General features: G+C 37.3%; 1 protein-coding gene across 3 annotated transcripts in view; it reads right to left on the reverse strand.

Moving 5' to 3' along the window:
• Nucleotides 1-1,302: 1,302 nt before the first annotated feature.
• DPH6 (diphthamine biosynthesis 6) overlaps nt 1,303-19,285 on the reverse strand; it is a 182,583-nt gene continuing 164,600 nt past the window's right edge. For all 3 annotated transcript variants that reach the window (XM_065753850.1, XM_065753849.1, XM_065753859.1), the window contains one exon: nt 1,303-1,601. In XM_065753850.1, coding sequence (XP_065609922.1) covers nt 1,486-1,601 — 116 coding nt within the window. In that variant the 3' untranslated portion in view covers nt 1,303-1,485. The remainder of the gene's footprint in view (nt 1,602-19,285) is intronic.

Consider the following 19,285-nt stretch of genomic DNA (forward strand, 5'->3'; position numbering starts at 1 on the left):
TAAAAGAGTAGAATTCAAACAAAACAGGCACATCCAAGTATTAGCAAAATCTTTTTAGATTGTGGGGAAGAGTAAAGATCAAATGTGTTTTAGAGAAGCCTAAAATGATGCTGAATGCTAATAAGCCAATATACTGTTAACAGATTCTTCCCTTTCTTGCTATCAAATTTAATTTAATGCATCCATGTATTCATACACTGGAGTATAAAAAGCTTTCTGCCTTCTATCTATTCTAAAAATATTTGAATAACTATGACAAAAATAATTCTTACTTGTTCTGCTATATTTCTTGATGTAATGGCAAAGGAAAATGGCATTTAAACATCTATTTTCAGGTAGTAATCAACATAATAGGCTGGACATGCAAAGCATCTGACAGTGCAAAATTCTCTTACCTTTAGTCACTGGTTTTGTATCATCCACCAAGTGCCTATCTGGTAATGGGGAAGAAAGTACTGCTGCAGTGCTACAGTCCCAACCCAATACAAATGTCTTGCCATTTATCTGACTTTTGTGGAGTTATCTCAGATACATGCTGACATAGAAGAAGAGCAACTGTTAGACTGGTCATTCAGCTTCAGTATTCACACAAGAAAAGAGGCAGTGAAAACAGATGTAGAACACAGACCAAAGTTTCTTTCCTGAAGGCTCATTTATATACCTTTTGCCTTAAAATAAGGTTTCTCTACAGTCTTACTGCCTCAAGCTACATCCAAAGGGCTTACTCTCCAATATCAATCCTATGTCATAAGCACAATATCAATGCAATGAAATCAATAGGAGCTTCACCTATGAGTCTGAGCCTGCTTTAATGAAAGCAGAGGTAAAACTCCTGTTGATTCTCCAGGGAAGAGTGAAGCCCTGGGGAATACTGGTAGCTCTCCATTAAGAGCTGTCTACAGACATAATCATGAAGTCACTCACTGTCACTTCAGATAGAGGGATGGCAAATCCTACAGTCTAACCATGACCTCCATCACACAGTTTGGTAAAACATTTGTCCCGAATATCCCTGTGAATAATACTTCCTCAACCCAGAAAAGGGTTAACATCGGGCCACAAATAACTTATTTGTGAGTTCACTTGAAGTCAGTAAATTCAACATAAAATTGAAAATAAACATAGTCTTTAAAAGAGTATTGAATCTAAGGATCTGAAGTTATAATCAGTTCATTGTAACCAGGCCTAAATATATCAAACTAAAGAACTGATGTGATCAGAGCAACTGTCATTTCCCAGGATCCACCTGTTATTACCAGAATGTATCTAAAAATAAGCCAGAAAAAAAGCACAATATTTTGAAAAGAAACCTTTATTGTTCATACAAAGATGACTCTGTCACATATCATGAGGCATCATTAACAAGCTAAATATGACTTTGCTTAATTCAAACAGTGTTGCTTAATGAAAGTATCCAACTCAGTCATGATTAATTCTTTCCTGGATGAATGTGTGTTTTGATATCAGCTTCTCTCTTTTAAGATGCTAGCTTAGCCAGCATGTTGTATGAATAACTTCCTTGCCAGGTAAATCCACCACAGGTACTAAAATCAGAGCTGGGGTCTTCTCTCCCAAGCACTTTTCAAGGTTTTCTTGTAGTCCTAAAAGAGAAACAAAATAATTCATGAACCATCTTTGTCTTATTTACTATTGTGTGTCATCTTTTAAAAATGATTCCTGAATATATTTTTGGAAATTACCGTGGATTAACAATTAACAGAAGTGAAATGCAACACTAAGTTTTCAATTTATACAGAAGGAAGAATCACCATCTCCCACATCCAATTCAACTAATTTGAGATCTACTATACACAATTTTATTTAAGGCCAGGATTCAGCAAAACAGCTAAAAGCATGACCAGCTTTGAGTGAGTGGTCTGTCAGTGAAATATACAGCAAGCTCAAATGAAGTGCAGGCAGTAAAATAACTGAAGGCCAGCTGAAATACAGTTCTTTGTAATTTTTGATATTTGATGAATGCATGGTTGTCTATAAGTGAATTTCTGCTCTCAAGTCTCACTCTGTTGCATCAATTTACCAAATGTAAAACGGGCCATTTTAAGTAACATTGTGAACATGATTTCTATTTGAAATCAATGGAAGCATTCTGTGTTGAAGATAAAAGGAAGTGCAGGGATGACAGCATATGTGCCTGCAACTACTAAAAATACAAAATCCAAAGAGCTCAGTCAAGACAGTTCTGTGAACAAAATCTGTAAATTTCATGTCCACTAAGGGAATGATGAATGGTGTGGTATGGCCTGTATGGTTTTTGTTTTGTTAAGTTATTTCTGTCCGTAGCTTCTGTGATTACTGCAGTTCTTTACAATACTAAGCATTCTTGGCTAGAGAGGGTGTAAAGAGGGCAGAACTTGAAGACTGTCAAAGTGTTGTGGGTTTTTTTTTTTTTTTTTGCATGACTGCCTGTGAAACTGTGAATAGGCAGTTCAGTCAAAATGTTACCTCATATAGGATAAAACAGGAATCTTGCCATTGTATTCTTGGGTGCCAAAACTGTTCTCTCTTGTTACCTGGCAGCAGTATAATAAATTAATGTAATAAAGGCAACACTGCCTGTGAAATACTGCAAAGCTGGTACCAGCATTCTGAACTTCTTCTGGCTTTCTCGTATTAACAACATTGACGTTAGAGATGAAAACAGATGGGGTGAGCCAAAGATCAACAGTCACCTCAAAGGCCAAAGGACTTCATGCTGTGTGTAAAAAGTGACTCTATGTAAATCAGATATTCAGTGACTTGCTAATTAGGCATCATCTAACATTCCCATTCTAAACTTCAGTTTCAGTAAACTTCATAGCTATGCTAGCTCAGAAGGCATTAAACGGAAGTGGGTAAAGGAAATTAACTTCAAATATCACTAGTTCTGCCCTACCAAAATAGCATTTCCTCTTTCTCTTCAATTAATATTGTGAAAATGTAATTGCATTCTTTTAATTTTTACAGCCTCAAAAGTTTTGTAACAGTGCTAAGAGCTACCATAACAAAACCAGGTATTACTTTCAAAGGGAGAATGTGAAAGTTAGGCTATCCAGAAATTTAACTGCATCCTTTTGCTTTTTGAGGCAGCCAAAATAGCCAAAAATATTTACACTTGAACATTAGCAATCAGAAAGAGATACCTACCCTGCTTTTGTATTGCAGGTGCAAACTTCTGCAGCAAAGCCTACGCATAATTGAAATATAGCTGGAAATCTGGGACACGTGCCTCTAAATGTTTTATTATACTTCTAAATCAAACAGCATGATGTGAAAATATTCTGCCTTAGACGTACATCATTCTACATTAGAAAACTGTAAGTAAAAGTAGGTTTATGCACATTTCCCCTGTTAATCGGATATGAGATCTTTCAAAAAAGTAAAATTGTACTGTAAGGTCCCCACAAAAATGCAGTTAGTAAATCTATGTCAGACCATGTAATGATGGCTGACACAGTACCAAAATGGACAGCGGTACATTCAACCTCCTATAAATAGTATATATTAATAAATCCTCCAATGCTAATTGTATATTTTAATGATGAGACACAATTCTTTATTAAAGCCCTTGCAAATTATGCTTTCAGATAAATAAGAATCTCATTCAACTGTACGAGTGCTTTCTGATGCGTTCGAACTCTTTGTTCAAAGGCACCTTGGATTTCAAAAATTTTCTGTGCTTTGTGATTTAGGGAAATGTTTCCTTAGTCCATGCTGAACTTGTAAAACTTGATCTTAAAAGTGAAGACATGTAAAGGGCAGAGGATTACAGTAAGTGTGTTTCCTGGAGCTTTAACAGGAGCTATGTGACATAATCATCTTAAATCATAATCATCTTGGTCTGCCCTTATGCAGAACGTTGATAAATTTAAGAACAAAAGCAGCTGGTTAGTGAGCAGCAATAAAATAGTATGTATTGTGCATGTTTTCATTTTCTGTTACAGAATTCAATGTTGCTGCTACATGACATTTTCCTAAAGCAGGTGAGCTTCATCCTGTATAAGGTGAATGCCCCCTACTTCCAACTGATCAGCAAAAATCAATGGCACAACTTCCATCCTAAGTTTCTTTCTGATCCACTATGCACTCTTCTACAGAACTAGGCACATCTGAAGGATATAGACATATCCAAATGAATGAAACAAAAACCATCAAATGAAAATAATTAAAAGTCCTTCTGTCTCCCATCAGAAATTCTGGAATTATCTATTTCAGCCATTCCTCTGTAAGGACAGAATACTGAGATAAATAGTGATCATTATGCTGATGATTTCACACTGGCTTAGCATCCCCCCTTCCATGTAACATGACATATAACATTATAAGCTATTGTTTTGGAAGGTGCTTTTCACATCAAGTAGATAAAACGTTATTCTGGAAGTCCCTTTAAGGTTAATTCCAAACAAGGAATTACTTCTGTACTGTCATTGACCTCAGGAGGATTTGAGCCACTATGAGGTGAGACTCCTCTTAGGTGTTTCCAGAACCAGGTCCCTATTATTGCTGATATACTCTTGTTTCAACACATATTTGTAGGCGAGGAACAATCTGATAGCTCATATTGAAAAAGAAAATGGTAACAAAAAGGAAGATCACATTTAGCCCAGTACATAAAAAAAATCACTTTCATATTAGAACTACTATCTTTCCTTCACTTTTTAACCAAAAGATATTGTTACATTGCTTAGAGCAGGTTTTTAAATCCCTGAGCTAATAAAGCTCAGTTGCTTCAGCTGCACAGATCTGACATGAAGCATGTACTTTGAAAAGATGCATCACAGGGGATCAGGCTCCTAACAGTTGACTAAGAGTTCCAGTCCCAAAAGATGTGCCCCTGGTGTGCAGAACACTTAACCCTTCGACCAGTACCAACATGACTATTCACAAATTATTGATGTCCCTAAATCCCTGGCAGATTGCAGACAGTTCTCATCTCCCTTGAAGTCAAAGCATATGGTCACTAATGAGATGGATTAAAAAATACATGTACACATCCAAGGCTTTGCCACATGCGTGTAAAGACACAAAAATGGAAGAAGGTGATTGAACTGGACTGAACACTGTTAAATCCATGATTAGCCTCTTGTTATGGATCATTTCCATTGATCTATATACAGTTTCACAGCATAGTTTAATTAAAGCTGTCTGGAACAAGCCTCTGCCTTAAGTGATCAAGCAGAGCAATGAAAGGGTAAAACACAAGGATTTGGAGGCAACCCCCCCTTACCATCCTTCAGCATCTAGCTGACTGTCTCTCTGGGTTACAACAATAGAAAAGGAAGAAAATTTGATTTTTTAAAAATATTCTGTTTGTACTGCTGTTTATGAGGCTTTAGTGTAACAGAAATCAGTTCAGGATTTTTCTCACACTTTTTCTTAAAAATAATATAAAATATAAAATGATACAGTTGAATGTAAGATTTTAAAACCAGTGCAACTGGATTGCTTGATTTTTCTTGTTCAAACTAAAATCTAGTCTAGTAAATAAAATACATTGTTGGAATATAAAAGTGAATTGCTTTGCAAAATATGATTTTGTGCTGATTTTTTTTTGTTGTTTTTGTAACTGTGAAGATTGCTCTGCCCACAGCAAAAACTGAGGTGACATGTTGTAAATAATTGTGATTCCATTTTGACAACTCAGCTTGCAAACTTGATCTACCAGGATCCTATCAGTTCCAAGGAAAACTGGCCAAAGATACTTTATTCTGTGCTTTTACAAACGTCTTCCAAAATTACTAGATTTGAAGTCTGTGGGAAGCATTCACATGAAGAGAAAGAGGAAAGTTTTGCATTTACCATGTAACATAAAAAGCTCATTCATCAAATTTTGATTTTGAAAGAAGAGAGAGAAGTCAAGACACAGCATAAGTAATCTTCACAACACAAACTGGATATTGAAAATTATGCAGCAGAGAACACAAATTATGTTAGTTTGCTTTTTATAGGTTCAAAGACTGGCTCGGGTAATCACTGGTTTAAATCAGTTTCACAGCCTGACTGAAATTCAGACTGGTCATTTGTGTCATATATCATGACAACAGACTTGCCTTGAAACCTGAAGCATCTGTTTAATTATTATTCAGAAAAATATTCTAGGTCAGAGTGTTTAAAGTGCATCATCAGTATTGCATTAAGGGGCTAACAGTATCTCTAGATAATCTGGTCTGCCAAAAGGTGTTACAGAAATCCCCTATTTACCAATGCTTACCAAAACTCAGTTATACCCTGATCATCAATACAAGAATGGAAATCATCATCATCCTGATATTACAAAAATGTGGGTGAAGACAGACTGTAACTCATTCAAAACCAGAAGGACAAAGGAAAATAATATAATACCAGGACAAATAATCAGGACTGGTTTCTTTCAAAAGCAAGTTTCATCTCTACCCTCCAAAGTTTAATTATTGGGACAGGCTGTGAAACTTATTTAATAAGATTTGTTTTAAAAAAACTAAAAATTAGCTGGCGTAATTTGTATTTTTAAGAAAAATACATTGTTTTAGGCTTATTTCTAAAGTATACATACTGCAAAAGTTAATAAATCAAATTACAGAGGCAGCTGCAGGACTGCGTTTAGAACTCAGGTCTCCAGAAATATATGTCTGATCAGATGTTAAAACAGTCACTCAGTTTTGCACAGTCTGCATTTGCAAACAATTCTTTCATAAAAACGAAAGGATTCAACATTTTTTCCCACTTTTATGGACCCTTCTTGCTATGAGAAGCCTATTGGCTTCTTGCTTCTCTCATCAAGTTTGTTTTAGTTGAAAAAAATAAAATGCTGTTTCCACATAATCACAGAACTGATGAAAATGGACTTGAAACACTAAATACAGTGTTCAGCTTGCCCCTAATACCAAAGAATCCTTATAGATGATAACTTTGTTTGCTAGTGCCCAGACTGATAGGACTCAGTGCCTTTTTGGTCATAAAGTACCACTTGTTGTAGGCACAAATACTTAGAAAACACGGTAGTGCTTCACACCACAGACCATTCACCAAATGCTTCATCAGACAAAAATCTGCTATAAAAGGATGACCACCATAATTTTATAATTTACTGCTAGCATTGTTTGTGCAGTGTATTTGTCAATCCTTTAAAATCTATCCCAAACCTGAAAAAAACCATCAGTTCTAACATCTTTACACAGGCAGTGGTGAAACCACAGTGCAAACTGTAGATGGATGCCTGCATGAGGGCCTGAGTAGCAGCTCTTGAGTTGAGCAGAGGAGGAAGAGGAAAATGAGATGCTTCCCTTCATGCCTCACCAAGAACTTGTGCTATCAGAACCTGCATGGAAAAGTGAGAATGAATGCAGGCAGTGGTTTGGCTGATTCAAGAAGAGTAAGTGACTGATTTCTGGCCCAAACTAGTCAGCACTGAGAATGCCTACCCTCCACATTACCTGCAAAGTGGAGAGGGACAGGCTGCTCCAAACAACCAGCTCTATAGGAATCCAACCACTGCCCGTTCCATCTCAGTCCCACTGAGCTGTCTGCAGTTCCTCTGTGTCTAGATGGGAGAGTGTGGGAAGGAAGGGGGCTCACTCATCACCAAGGAGCATGTTATCATTTACAGAAACCTTAATTATCTAGAGCTGAGTCATTTGTCTGAGTAACCGTGGAAGTTATTTTAGACTGTAGCTAATGTATTTTTTTAGCATCTGAAAGAAAACTAGACACAAAAGTTATCTTTAGTGCCTGTTTGATTACGGACGTGTCAGCCTTGGCAATGCATCTGTTTTATCAAGTTGCCACAATATCTTGTTTTGTTTTCAAGGCAAACTTTGATTAAGGACCAATTTCAGAAAGCTTATTCTGGATGCTAATTAGTGCTTTCTCAACTCTGAAGGATTTAGCTATGATCCTTTCTACTTACTAAACCTTGTAGTTCAAGTTCTGTGAAGATGGGAATAAATCAACCACTTCTTACTTTTCTGAAATCTTCTGTTAACTCAGCCAGGAACAAACCTCTGTTCTCTGCTTCCCTAATATGGAATTCTACTTTCTGTCCTTCCCAAGTTGAAATCTAAAATAATACTTCACAACTATAAAGAGCTTTCAAACTAATGAACTTGAGACACATCCTCAGAGCTTCAGTATGGAGTGGGTAAACTTAGGAAGCCTTTGCTTCTAAATGACCTCTTCACTGTAGCCCAAGTCTTAGTAAAACCAGGTAACATCCATTTCACTTTCCCCTGCACTGTTCTGGGTGCGGAGTCATTCTTTAAGAGAAGGGTCCTGCCACCCCCCCCTTCCCACTCTCAGACAATCCTTTTGCCTTTCTGTTGCTGTCATATTACACTAAAGACCAGCCACTAGCTCAAAAATCTTAAAAAGGGAGTTGGGGGATACCAGGTAGCAGACTAAAGCTGAGTTTACAACATGATATTATTAAAACTAGAAACTATGTAATAAAATAAAGGAAATGAAAATGCCGAGTTACTACACAGAAACAAGCAGACAAAAAACCCAGCCCAAACAAAACCTGATATAGAACCTGCAGAGGAGGATACTTGGCTACATTAGATATTTGAAACCAGACTAGACAAAATATGAAACTACATTCTATAAAGAATAAACCTGTGAAGGGTTATGGAAAATTACCTAAAATGATCCATGTGTTTTCTAGCAGACAGCCTGTGAAGGAGAAGAACTGAAGGTGGACAAGACGTTTAAACTGAGTTCACAAATACAACCATCGTAGACTATCCTTGGACACAGTTTCCCCCAAACTTCCTTCCAAGTTTCTAAACTTCAGCTTATTTTGAAGGCTGGCATGAGCTCTTCCTAAAGCTGCATGGTGTGACAGATGCACCGCAAATGCTTAGGAGTTAAGCAAATCCAGAAAACACAAATGCATATTTATACTGATATTTCTAACAATTGCAATTTCATCTCAAGTGCAGCCCTTCAGATAATTATGTGCCACTTAACTGTCTCCAGAAATACAGAAATTATCTTCCAAAGTACACCATACCAATCAAATTCGATATGTTATCATGCACATCAATAGTAAGTCAGAAAGAAATGTGACTCTTTTAAAGATAAACAAATGTTGCTGAGCTCTTCTGAGCATTAGTTATGGCTATTTCTCAGTAGAGAGAATAAAGATTTAGCTTCCATAATAATTCTTTCAAGCTGCCGGCTATAGTTTAGAAAACAGCAGAGCATGAAAACTCATTGCCTTGTGTTTTCCAGCATTCTGTTTTTAGCAATGTCTTAAATACATAAATGTCTTAAATGTCACACATAGATATTATATAGATATAATACATAGATGTCTTAAATCTCTTAATTTTGGTTTAAAAAGTCATTAACCTACAGCACTAAATAAAGAAACATTTAAATGTGCCTTTCCAGTACCCACAGTGAGGTCTGAATATAACTTTAAAGAGAACAGAGAACTGAACTTTCTGAGTGCAATCACTGGGGAAAGAACCTAAGTTTTTTTCTAAAACCATGATGGAGTGCAAAGATCACAAGCCAGTCTGTTTGTTTGTTGGTTTGTCTCTGTGTTATCTTTCAACTCCCTGAGAACCCAATTTTTTTAAGGGGTGGATGGTTACTGAACTTGTATGTTAGCTGCATTCACAATCTCTGGGGAGGATAGGCTCATCCTATCCCAAGTAGGGATGAGTTACAACTGGACACAGATTATTACAGACATATAAAACAGTAAGGACCCACTTTTCAAGTGGCATCTCAGAAAGCACTTCGCAGTCTGTGGAAGCATTTGTTTGCTCAGACAATAATCTGAATGTCCCTCTGTGAACAGATAAATCTGCAGGATTCACTAGCTGCTCGTGTACGCATTTTTTTTCCAATGCAAAACCAGAAAAAAAATGTGCACTTTCTTAATTATTTTTTTTTCTTCAGATTAATTGAAAACCTGGTGTGAAAATGATCAACTGCAACAGCACCTGTGCAGTAATTATGAAATTTGCTTTTTCACCTTTAGGTCACATTACAGCTACTGCCTTGTGCCCTGTAGTTCAGGAGCATGAGATGGCACAGATTTGCAAGCTGTAGGACAGTTGGTGGCTGTGCCCTCCAGGTGAGGCTGGGAACATGGTGGGGCAGTGTGTGTAGGAAGCTTGGCTATGCCTGCTGGGAATTCAAGAACTTTTAACTCCAGGGCCTGTCAATCTGGCACCTTTCACAAGTGTTAAATTCACTGAAGTATATTTTTTAAGAAGCTGTCATGGGACATACTGAAGCAAATATGTCCTTCAGTGGTTACGCATGGACACAGTTGTAACAGTGTTTGTTAAGGGGTTTGACATCCCCAAATGATATGTTTGGTACAGCTTCCACATTTCATCGTTTATTGAAGTCTGCTAGTCTGTAAAACCAGTGGGTTTAAGAAATATCTCACTGCACATCGAAAATATAATATGCCCCACCACAAAGAGATGCTTATGTAATGACTGGACACTACATATATCTACTGGTGGGAGATACACTCTACAAATAACAGAAAAAGTTCCTAAAAATATTGTGTTAAACATCTTTAGATTTGGTACAAGGAAGATAATATGACACTTATTTTATGATGAATTACACCATGATCATTTAAAATAACACAGTTGGAATAAGCATTTTCACTTTCTAGGCCAGATTCTCAACTCTTGTAAATTGTAGCTATGCTAATTTACACCTGCCAAGGAGTGTGCACAGCAGATCACATAATTATATATAATATCATGTGCAGATTAATGAGATTATTTCTAGTTGTTTATAGTCAGAGAAAGCTCAGAAACTTTAAATCAATCTGCTGCAGTAATGTAAATAACTTATTGTAAGAAAACTAGATAAAAGTTCACAGAACATGTTAAATACATTATTAGGTCGATGAAGATCTTTCTTATTGATCCAGGTCTGGCTTCACAGCACAGTTTAATCAAAGCTGCCTGGAAGAGGTAACAAAGAGTGGTCATGGCATTCACCGCCTTTCATCTCAAGGTCACTGATTTAATCTTAGAGTCTAGAAATAACAAAAAATTCATTACTGTTGCATCTGACAACTTATGTGATATTGACCGGATCAAGCTAAAAAGAAGGGTAGAGTAAAGCTAAAAAAGAAGGTATTTAGATTAGGAGTAAAATCTGGCATCAATTCCAGGACATTCTGCTGCTGCAGGTTGCTGTTGGCCCATCCAGCAGTTTGCATCCTTCTGATACTCATCCAGACACCTCCCCTGGATCTGGCAGATTTATATTAATTGAATTTTTATCCCATATGGCAGGTACCCAAGATATCAGTACCTTCTTATTCCCTACAGTCAGAAAAGAAAATGAGAGAAAGTCTTCTGTTCCTCTCCATGGCCTCCAAAGATGACAAATAAATCTCACTGCTAGTGCTTCCTGTGTAATATGAGCTCATAGGTTTTTTTTTTTTTTACAGATTTGGGAACAGGAGACTGGGAGAGTCATGCAGTTGTAACAACTGGTAGCAAAATGAAAGAAAAAAGTGTGAAATTTGACCATATAGTGATATGAGCTGCAAGTAATTTCTGCTCTAACTCAAAATTATAAATAGCATTGTTTATAAAAACTTTTCTTAAGACTTATGTGTGATTTTATCTGGCACTGAATAAGCACTAAATAACAGACAAGGTCTACCACAAAGACTTTAGCAACATTATAAACAAACAAAACAAAACAATCTCAAGAGCTTAGAAAGGAAAGTACAGCAGGTAGAATTCTGAGGCATAGAAAAATGTGCCAACTGAGACATAGAAAAATGTGCCAAAATTACACATTATTTGTTAATGCAATTTTTGGAAAAGCCAACAGTTGACCCCAAATTTAGATCCACCACTCTTCTCTTCCTCCTCACGAGAGCACAGCACAGCCAGCACACTTAGTAGCAGCAGTAAAACAATGGCCAAGAAGTGAATTGTTCTTCTGTTGGGGCTGCTCCTAGATCTCTGCAAGATAAAATTGCACCCCAGTACAGCACTACTGCCTGTACGTTTCACCTGCTCTGGTGTTTGAACACTTTTCACTTTTCAGTGGCCTCTCATTATTTCACCAACAGTACTCTCTGGAATTGTTTATGAATAATCTGAAAGTTACCTATGGGCTTGATGCCAAAGTAGTCTATCATATATGTTATAAACTTGACTATCTTATGAATGCTTGGTAAATATTATTACAATTATACAAAATGCACTGCCTCTTTATAGCCACATGGGTGATAGGTAAAGTAACCAGCAGTCTCTCAGTGAATGGAAAAGCTGTTCAGGCCTGGCTTATAGTTCAGGAGTTACTTATTCCAGCAGGTGGGCCAGCACCCATAGCTGAGCTATCAGCAGGGCTGAACAGCTCTTCTGCCTGCACACTGGCTCCTTCAAAAGCAATTTTAGGTTCTGGAGCTGTAAGCCACATCTCCACCAAAAGCTATGTCAACTGACAGATTAATTAATGCAATGTTTTAACCACTTGTAAGAAACATGAAGTATGAGTATGGAAAAGTGGGCTTTATCTTTCCCATGGAAAGAAGGATAACCTACAAGACACAGGGAAACATGCTCTTGTTTTATTCTCGTGCCTGTTTTAAAAATGTGATCTGTGGGATGTGATTAAATAGATGACCTGGTTTTAACAATATTGCTGTACTGCTAGAGAGAAATAAATTGTTCAAAGAGAGATGCCAGTTTTAAAGTAAAGCAAAGATGCTCACGTAGCCCTCTCTTTGATCAACACTGATACTCTATATGCCACGGGCCTTAACTTGTCAGGGGACATCTTCCCTTCTGCACTACAGAACATAGCCATGAGAAAGACAGGTTCTTGAAAACCACCAAAATCTGCTCACAGAGGGCTGATATTCTCCTAGAATATCATCACTATCATGGTCTTATTGTTATCTTCTACATTACATTAGGTAAATGAATCATGCAATTACCAGAAAGATCCAACAGAATCAGGCACATCTTTTTTTTTTCTCCTGTTGTAAAATGCCTATGTGGGTAGGTAAGGAAGACAACAGAACATGCCTGGCCTAGCTGAAATTTTCCCAGATCCCCTTGTGGGGCAAAGTAAATTCACCTACAAGATGCCACAGGAAGCCTTAGGGTCCTTAAAGTCATACAGAACATGGCCAGACAAGGTGAAACGTGACTTGTTATTATGAGATGAATAATAATCTTGATTATTATTAATATTAATCTTTTTGACTTACTAAGAGCAATGAGGAAAACTAACTTGATCTTATTATATACAGTCAGAACTTTATACTAAACACATTTGTGTTCTCCTGTAAATGTTTCTGTTTACATTTTTAGCAACCAACTGAAATACCTGCATTAATGTAATCAGATCTAAAATTTTAATGGAAAAATAAAGTATGTAAGTCATAACCTATGTGCTCAAAACACAAAACTTGGTTTATTTATTCCTCCAGAATCCTAGCTTTTTCTCAGGGGAAATTTGGAAGTTTTAAGTTCATTGATCTTCAGCTTTGCTGTTCTTCTCCCCTTTGACCTTTTAGGTATTTTCTGGCTACTGTCACATTTCTGTTCTGACTTGTTTGTAAATTATCAATCTTATTTTACTTTTTTTTTTTTTTTTCAAACCACTTACTACAGTCCTGCTCACACTTTTATTTTTAAGACCAAATGAAGATTTACAATATGCTAAACTGGGTAAAAATTCTGTTGTAATCAGCACAATATATTTTATACTCCATCATAATCATTTTTCTGGCTCCATGTCAATATAACTTTTTCTGCTTTTCACAATGGTTTACAACTTAAATAATTTAATACAACAGTTGTAATATTTTTATTGCAAGCTTATAAAACTTGTACCGTCTCTTCCATGCAATATATTAAAAAAAAAAAGAGAAGGAACTGATGATTACTAGAACTGTAATTCAGTCTTGAAATTCTAAATGTGTCATAAAGTGCTTCTGATTCACTTGCATACAGTAGATCTTGTCAGAATTTCTCAGACAAACTACCTCTACATATTTAGTTCTCCTCACCTGTTATTTTAATCTTGATATATGAAAAACAAAAAAATTCACATTTCAGACAATGAACTGATGGTCTGGGGCACAGCATAAATTATCCAGGGAGAGGAATGTCATTGCCAACTCTGCCCCTGAGCATCTGGAAGTCCTGAGGCTTCAACTTGAGAGCTACTCTTTACTGAATTTTGCAAAGGCTTCCAGTGGTGTAAAGACAGACAGAAATCTCCTTAGGTCTTAAATGGGACTTCTGTGCCTTTGTTTTGAGTTTAAGGTTCATAAAATCAATCCCCGCATTCTAGACTTTCATTTTCTAGGCTAGAAATAGCATTTACCGTCTTTTGTATTATGCTCTGATATCACCTAAAGAATTACAGAATCGCAGAATTGTAAGGGCAGGAGGGGACCTCATGGGATCATCTAGTCCAACTTCCTGCTAAAGGAGATTCCTTCGAGTAGGTTAAGCAGGGAAGTGTCCAGTTGACTTTTGAATATCTCCAGAGAAGGAGACTCCACAACCTTTCTGGGCAGCTTATTCCAGTGCTCTGTCACCCTCAAAGTAAAGAAGTTTTTCCTCATGTTTGTAAGGAACTTCCTGTGTTCCATTATCTGCCCTTTGCTTCTTGCCCTGTTGCTGTAACCACAGAAAAAAGCCTGGCCCTATCCTTTTTACATCCTCCTTTTAGATACTTAAAAGCTCTTATAGATCTCTCCTCTGTCTTCTCCAGGCTTAACAGTCCAAGGTCTCTCAGCCTTTTCTCATAAAGGAGATGCTCCAGACCCCCTAATAATCTTTGTGGTCCTCTGTTTAATTCTCTCTACAAGTTCTCTTTCTTCAACTAGGGATCCCAGAAATGGACACAGTATTTCCAGATGTGACCTCACAAAGGCAGAGTAGAAGAGGAGGAAAGCAACCTTGACCTGCTTTTAGTATATCTCAGGATATCATTAGACTTCTTGGCTACAAGGGCACACTACTGGCTCACGGCCAACCTGTTGTCCACTAGGACACCCAAGTCCTTCTCTGCAGAGCTTCTCTCCAGCAGGTCAGCCCCTAATCTTTAGTAATGCATTTTCTTAGTCTTTCCCAGGTGTAGGACTCTGCACTTCATAGAATCATAGGATGACCTGTGTTGGAAGGGGCCTCAAAGATCATTAAGTTCCAAATCCCCTGCCTCAGGGGAGTTAATATAAATATAAATTTAATTCCGATGGTATAAATTTGTCATAACTAAATCTTACTGACTTGAAAATCATACATGTATTCCTATTTCCACAGTAATTATTCATATTGTTGAAACTAAGGATAAAAACAGTAAGATAAAAACAGTATAGATTCTTCACAGTCTAGTGCAGTAAACCATTTCTGCACAAAATGGATTATTGATGGATGCCTTATTTCTTTTACCTTACAAAAGCAAAATATTTCAATTTCTAGGGCTAGGGTTAATAATCTCCAGAACACATTTCTAATGGCTTGGCATGACCTTAATACTGCCAATACAAAGGCTTTTCACTTTGCCTAAACAGTTAAGATTTCTTAGTAGAAATCAGCTTCAGACTTCTAAGCGATCAACATAAGCTGATAAATAAACTTTGCTAGTTGTCCAAAAGCTTGATAGAAGAGCAGAGATATAAAAATTAGTTTCTGAATTGTGTTGCTATGATTTCATCTCTGCTTATATGGATCACTCACTTTGCAGAATGAAATGAAAGATCATAGGTTTGTTTTTTTTTTCCATACTCCAATCATGCAATGTCAAAATGATTAATGATAATAAAAATAATGTTAGGCACCTAGATTAAGCAGTAAGATTATTATTATTTTAAATATACAGTAAAATCAAAGCAAAACAAAACAAACAAAAAAACCCAACTTGGAATACAATTTATAATATCATAGAATCAGCAAGGTTGGAAAAGACCCACAAGATCATCCAGTCTAACCACCCACCTATCACCAACAGTTCTCTGTAAACCATGTCTAAACCATGTCCTTCAACACAATGTCTAAACGTTCTTTAAATACCTCCAGGGTTGGTGACTTCACCACCTCTCCGGACAGCCCATTCCAGTGCCTGACCACTCTTTTGGAATAGCAGTATTTCCTAACATCCAGACTGAATCTCCCCTGGCACAATTTGAAGCCATTCCTTCCAGTCCTTTCACCAGCTACAGGAGAGAAGAGGCCAACCCACACATAGCTCACTACAATCTTCCTTCAGTTATAGAGAACAAACAATAAGGTCTTCCTTAAGCCTCCTCTTCTCCAGACAGAACAATCCCAGCTCCTTCAACTATTCCTCATAGGGCCTGTGCTCCAGACCCCTCACCAGTTTTGTTGCCCTTCTCTGGACACACTCCAGGGTCTTGATGTCTTTCTTGCAGTGAGGGGCCCAAAACTGAACACTTGAGGTGCAGTGTCACCAGTGCTGAGTACAGGGGGACAATTATTTCCCTGCTCCTTCTGGCAACACTATTTCTGATACAAGCCAGGATGTCACTGGCCTCCTTGGCCACCTGGGAACACTGCTGGCTCATGTTCAGCTGAGTATCAACCAATACCCCCGGGTCAGTTTCCTCTGCATAGCCCTCCAGCCAGTCTGCCCCAATCCTGTAGCATTGCCTGGGGTTGTTGTGGCTAAAGTGCAGGACCTGGCATTTGGTCTTGCTGAACCTCATCCCATTGGCTTCAGCTGTCCAGATCCCTCTGTAGGCCCTTACCACCCTCAGGCAGATGGACATTTCCGGTCAACTTGGTGTCATCTGCAAACTTACTGGGGGTGCACTCATGTGCCCTTGTCCAGGTCATCAATAAAGATACTGAAATGGACAGTACCAATCCCTAGGGAACACAACTCATGACCAGTAGCCAGCTGGATTTAACTCCATTCACTGCCACTCCCTGGGCCCAGCCCTCCAGCGAGTCCCTGTTCAAGCCACAGGCTGCCAGCTTCTGCAGGAGAATACTGTGGGAGACAGTGTCAAAGGCTTTGCTGAAGTCTAGGTAGACCACATCAACAGACTTTCCCTCATTCACCAGCTGGGTCACTAGATCATAGAAGGAGATCAGGTTGGTCAAGCAGGACCTGCCCTTCATGAATCCATGCTGCCTGGGCCTTATCCCCTCCTTACTGTCCCATACTTGAGAAACTTCAAGAATATTATATAGAGGACAGCAAATGTTTATTTTGAAATCTATCTTTTTCCTCCTCTTTACATATCTTAGGTATTATATTTACCTTTGTATTTTCGTAGCTACATAGATAATTAGATATAGACATCTGTCTATAAAATGGATTTCAAGAAATACATTAATCTCTTCTACTCCAGAGGTGGTTGCATGCTTGATCACTTGCATAATGTTTAGTGATGATCACAAATGTCCTGCATGTACTGTTAAAATTTCTATTTATTGCCTACTTATCAATCAGAATCCTGTTTCCAACAGAATGATACAATCTGTGGATTTGCTTCCCTAATGCTTTACTCTCAAAGTTCCAGTGTTTAGTAAGAAACTCCACAGTGCCGGTCAGAAAAGTCAAGATCAGGAAACATCCAAAGAATTAGTTAGTTCCCATATGAAAATGTCTAAATGACATCCATTACTATTGCCACTTTTCCATATAGCAGACACTGAAATCAATACGCTGTACTGGTTCAGTAGATTTGTCTCTTAACAAGTTAATAAAACAGCGATCCCCACACTGTCTTCCCATCAAAATTTCATAGCAAAAAATGAGAATATTAAATGCACTAAGATAGGGAAGATCTGCTCCATTTGCTCTGTAATGATAATCTTTTACAAAAGAGGATTTTTATTATTAATTCTTCGCCTTCTAGGGATATTATAATTTCCTGGAATGTAAAAATGCCTTAAGCATAGCAATTTGCTGAGCTAGACTGAATTTCAGGATGTTTCAAATGAGCTGATAAACAATGGCATAATTAGCAATTATTAGATCAAGACTGTACAGTACAGATAGACAAGTGAACTGGCCAATCGACAAGCAAGCTGTGGATATTGTTCTTAAAACTCTAAGTCAGTATTATGCTTTGATGTGCATCATAACTTTTCTTTAAACGAATTACTTACCATGCTGCTTATTCTTCCTTTAGAAATGCAGATTATTCTATCAACTAAATCCTTGGGGTCATAATCATTGAACACATCCTTCTGTGTATGAATAACGAGGAATTTACAGGCTGAATATAGCTCATGCACTAAAAGTGAATAGACTTTTTTTTTCAATTAAATAGTTACAAATCAATTGCACAAGCATGCTAAAATGAAGACTTTGTGCATTTCTTAAGCACTCAGTTCCATAGCTCCTTAGTGAGATATATTATTTTACCTTAGAAAATAAAGAATATAAACAGATACACTACAAAAAAAGTGAAGTACAAGAATGATGTACTTCATATGATCACTGTATTTTCACCTGGATATCACTATATATCTTTCACTATATATCTCTGGGATATTCGTTATTTAAATATAATTTTGTCAAGCTGTCCAGCAGTGGCTGAGAATTGTGGCAGCTAGATGGCAGAGACAAGGCTAAGGGGCTGTTTGAGATGCAGAATAAAGTTACTAGCTGAGATTTTCCTCTGAAAGAGTCAGACACAGAACAGTCAATAGGCTGTTATCTATACAGACAGGTTCAGATTTCAACACTATCCTACCAGAAAGGATAGCCATTGAAATGAATGGCGTAATTATATTTTTAATTCTGACTTGATCACATTCAGGAGGACTACTTCACAAGAATTTATATTGATTCATTGATATTAGTTATGAGTCTTATGATTCTTAAAATATAAAAGTTCAAATTTAAAAATACCTGGTTTGCTCCAATAACATATTCTGTTATAAATTCAGGATGGAGCTATTTGCATGTAATTTAACAGTTTAAATGCTAGACATCTAAAGAAAAAAACAACTCTCTGTTCCAAAAGATTATTAATCCAATTGCAGAGTAGGATGAAGGGTCTTTGGAGGTGTCTGTCTTCCAACACAAAAAAAACTACACCATTAGGTTAAATAAAACCGTCAACTTCTAGGCAGTTAGAAAAAACTAATCTTGCCCTAGGTGTCCAGGCAACTGTGAATTGCATCACTCTCAGTTATAATAGCAACACTGAATTTAAATGGAAGTCTGGTTAATTAAGTTATTACTCCAGACAACTTCATTGCATAGACCCTCACCATCAGATGATCAGCTAATCCTTCCTATTCCAAATTCCTGAATGCCTTTTGAGTCTTAACACACCAGCATCAATTAGAAATATAATCAATGTTCA

Source organism: Cyrtonyx montezumae, unplaced genomic scaffold (assembly GCF_038088225.1).
Source record: "Cyrtonyx montezumae isolate F1298 unplaced genomic scaffold, pur_monq_1.0 scaffold_10, whole genome shotgun sequence".
NCBI lineage: Eukaryota > Metazoa > Chordata > Aves > Galliformes > Odontophoridae > Cyrtonyx > Cyrtonyx montezumae.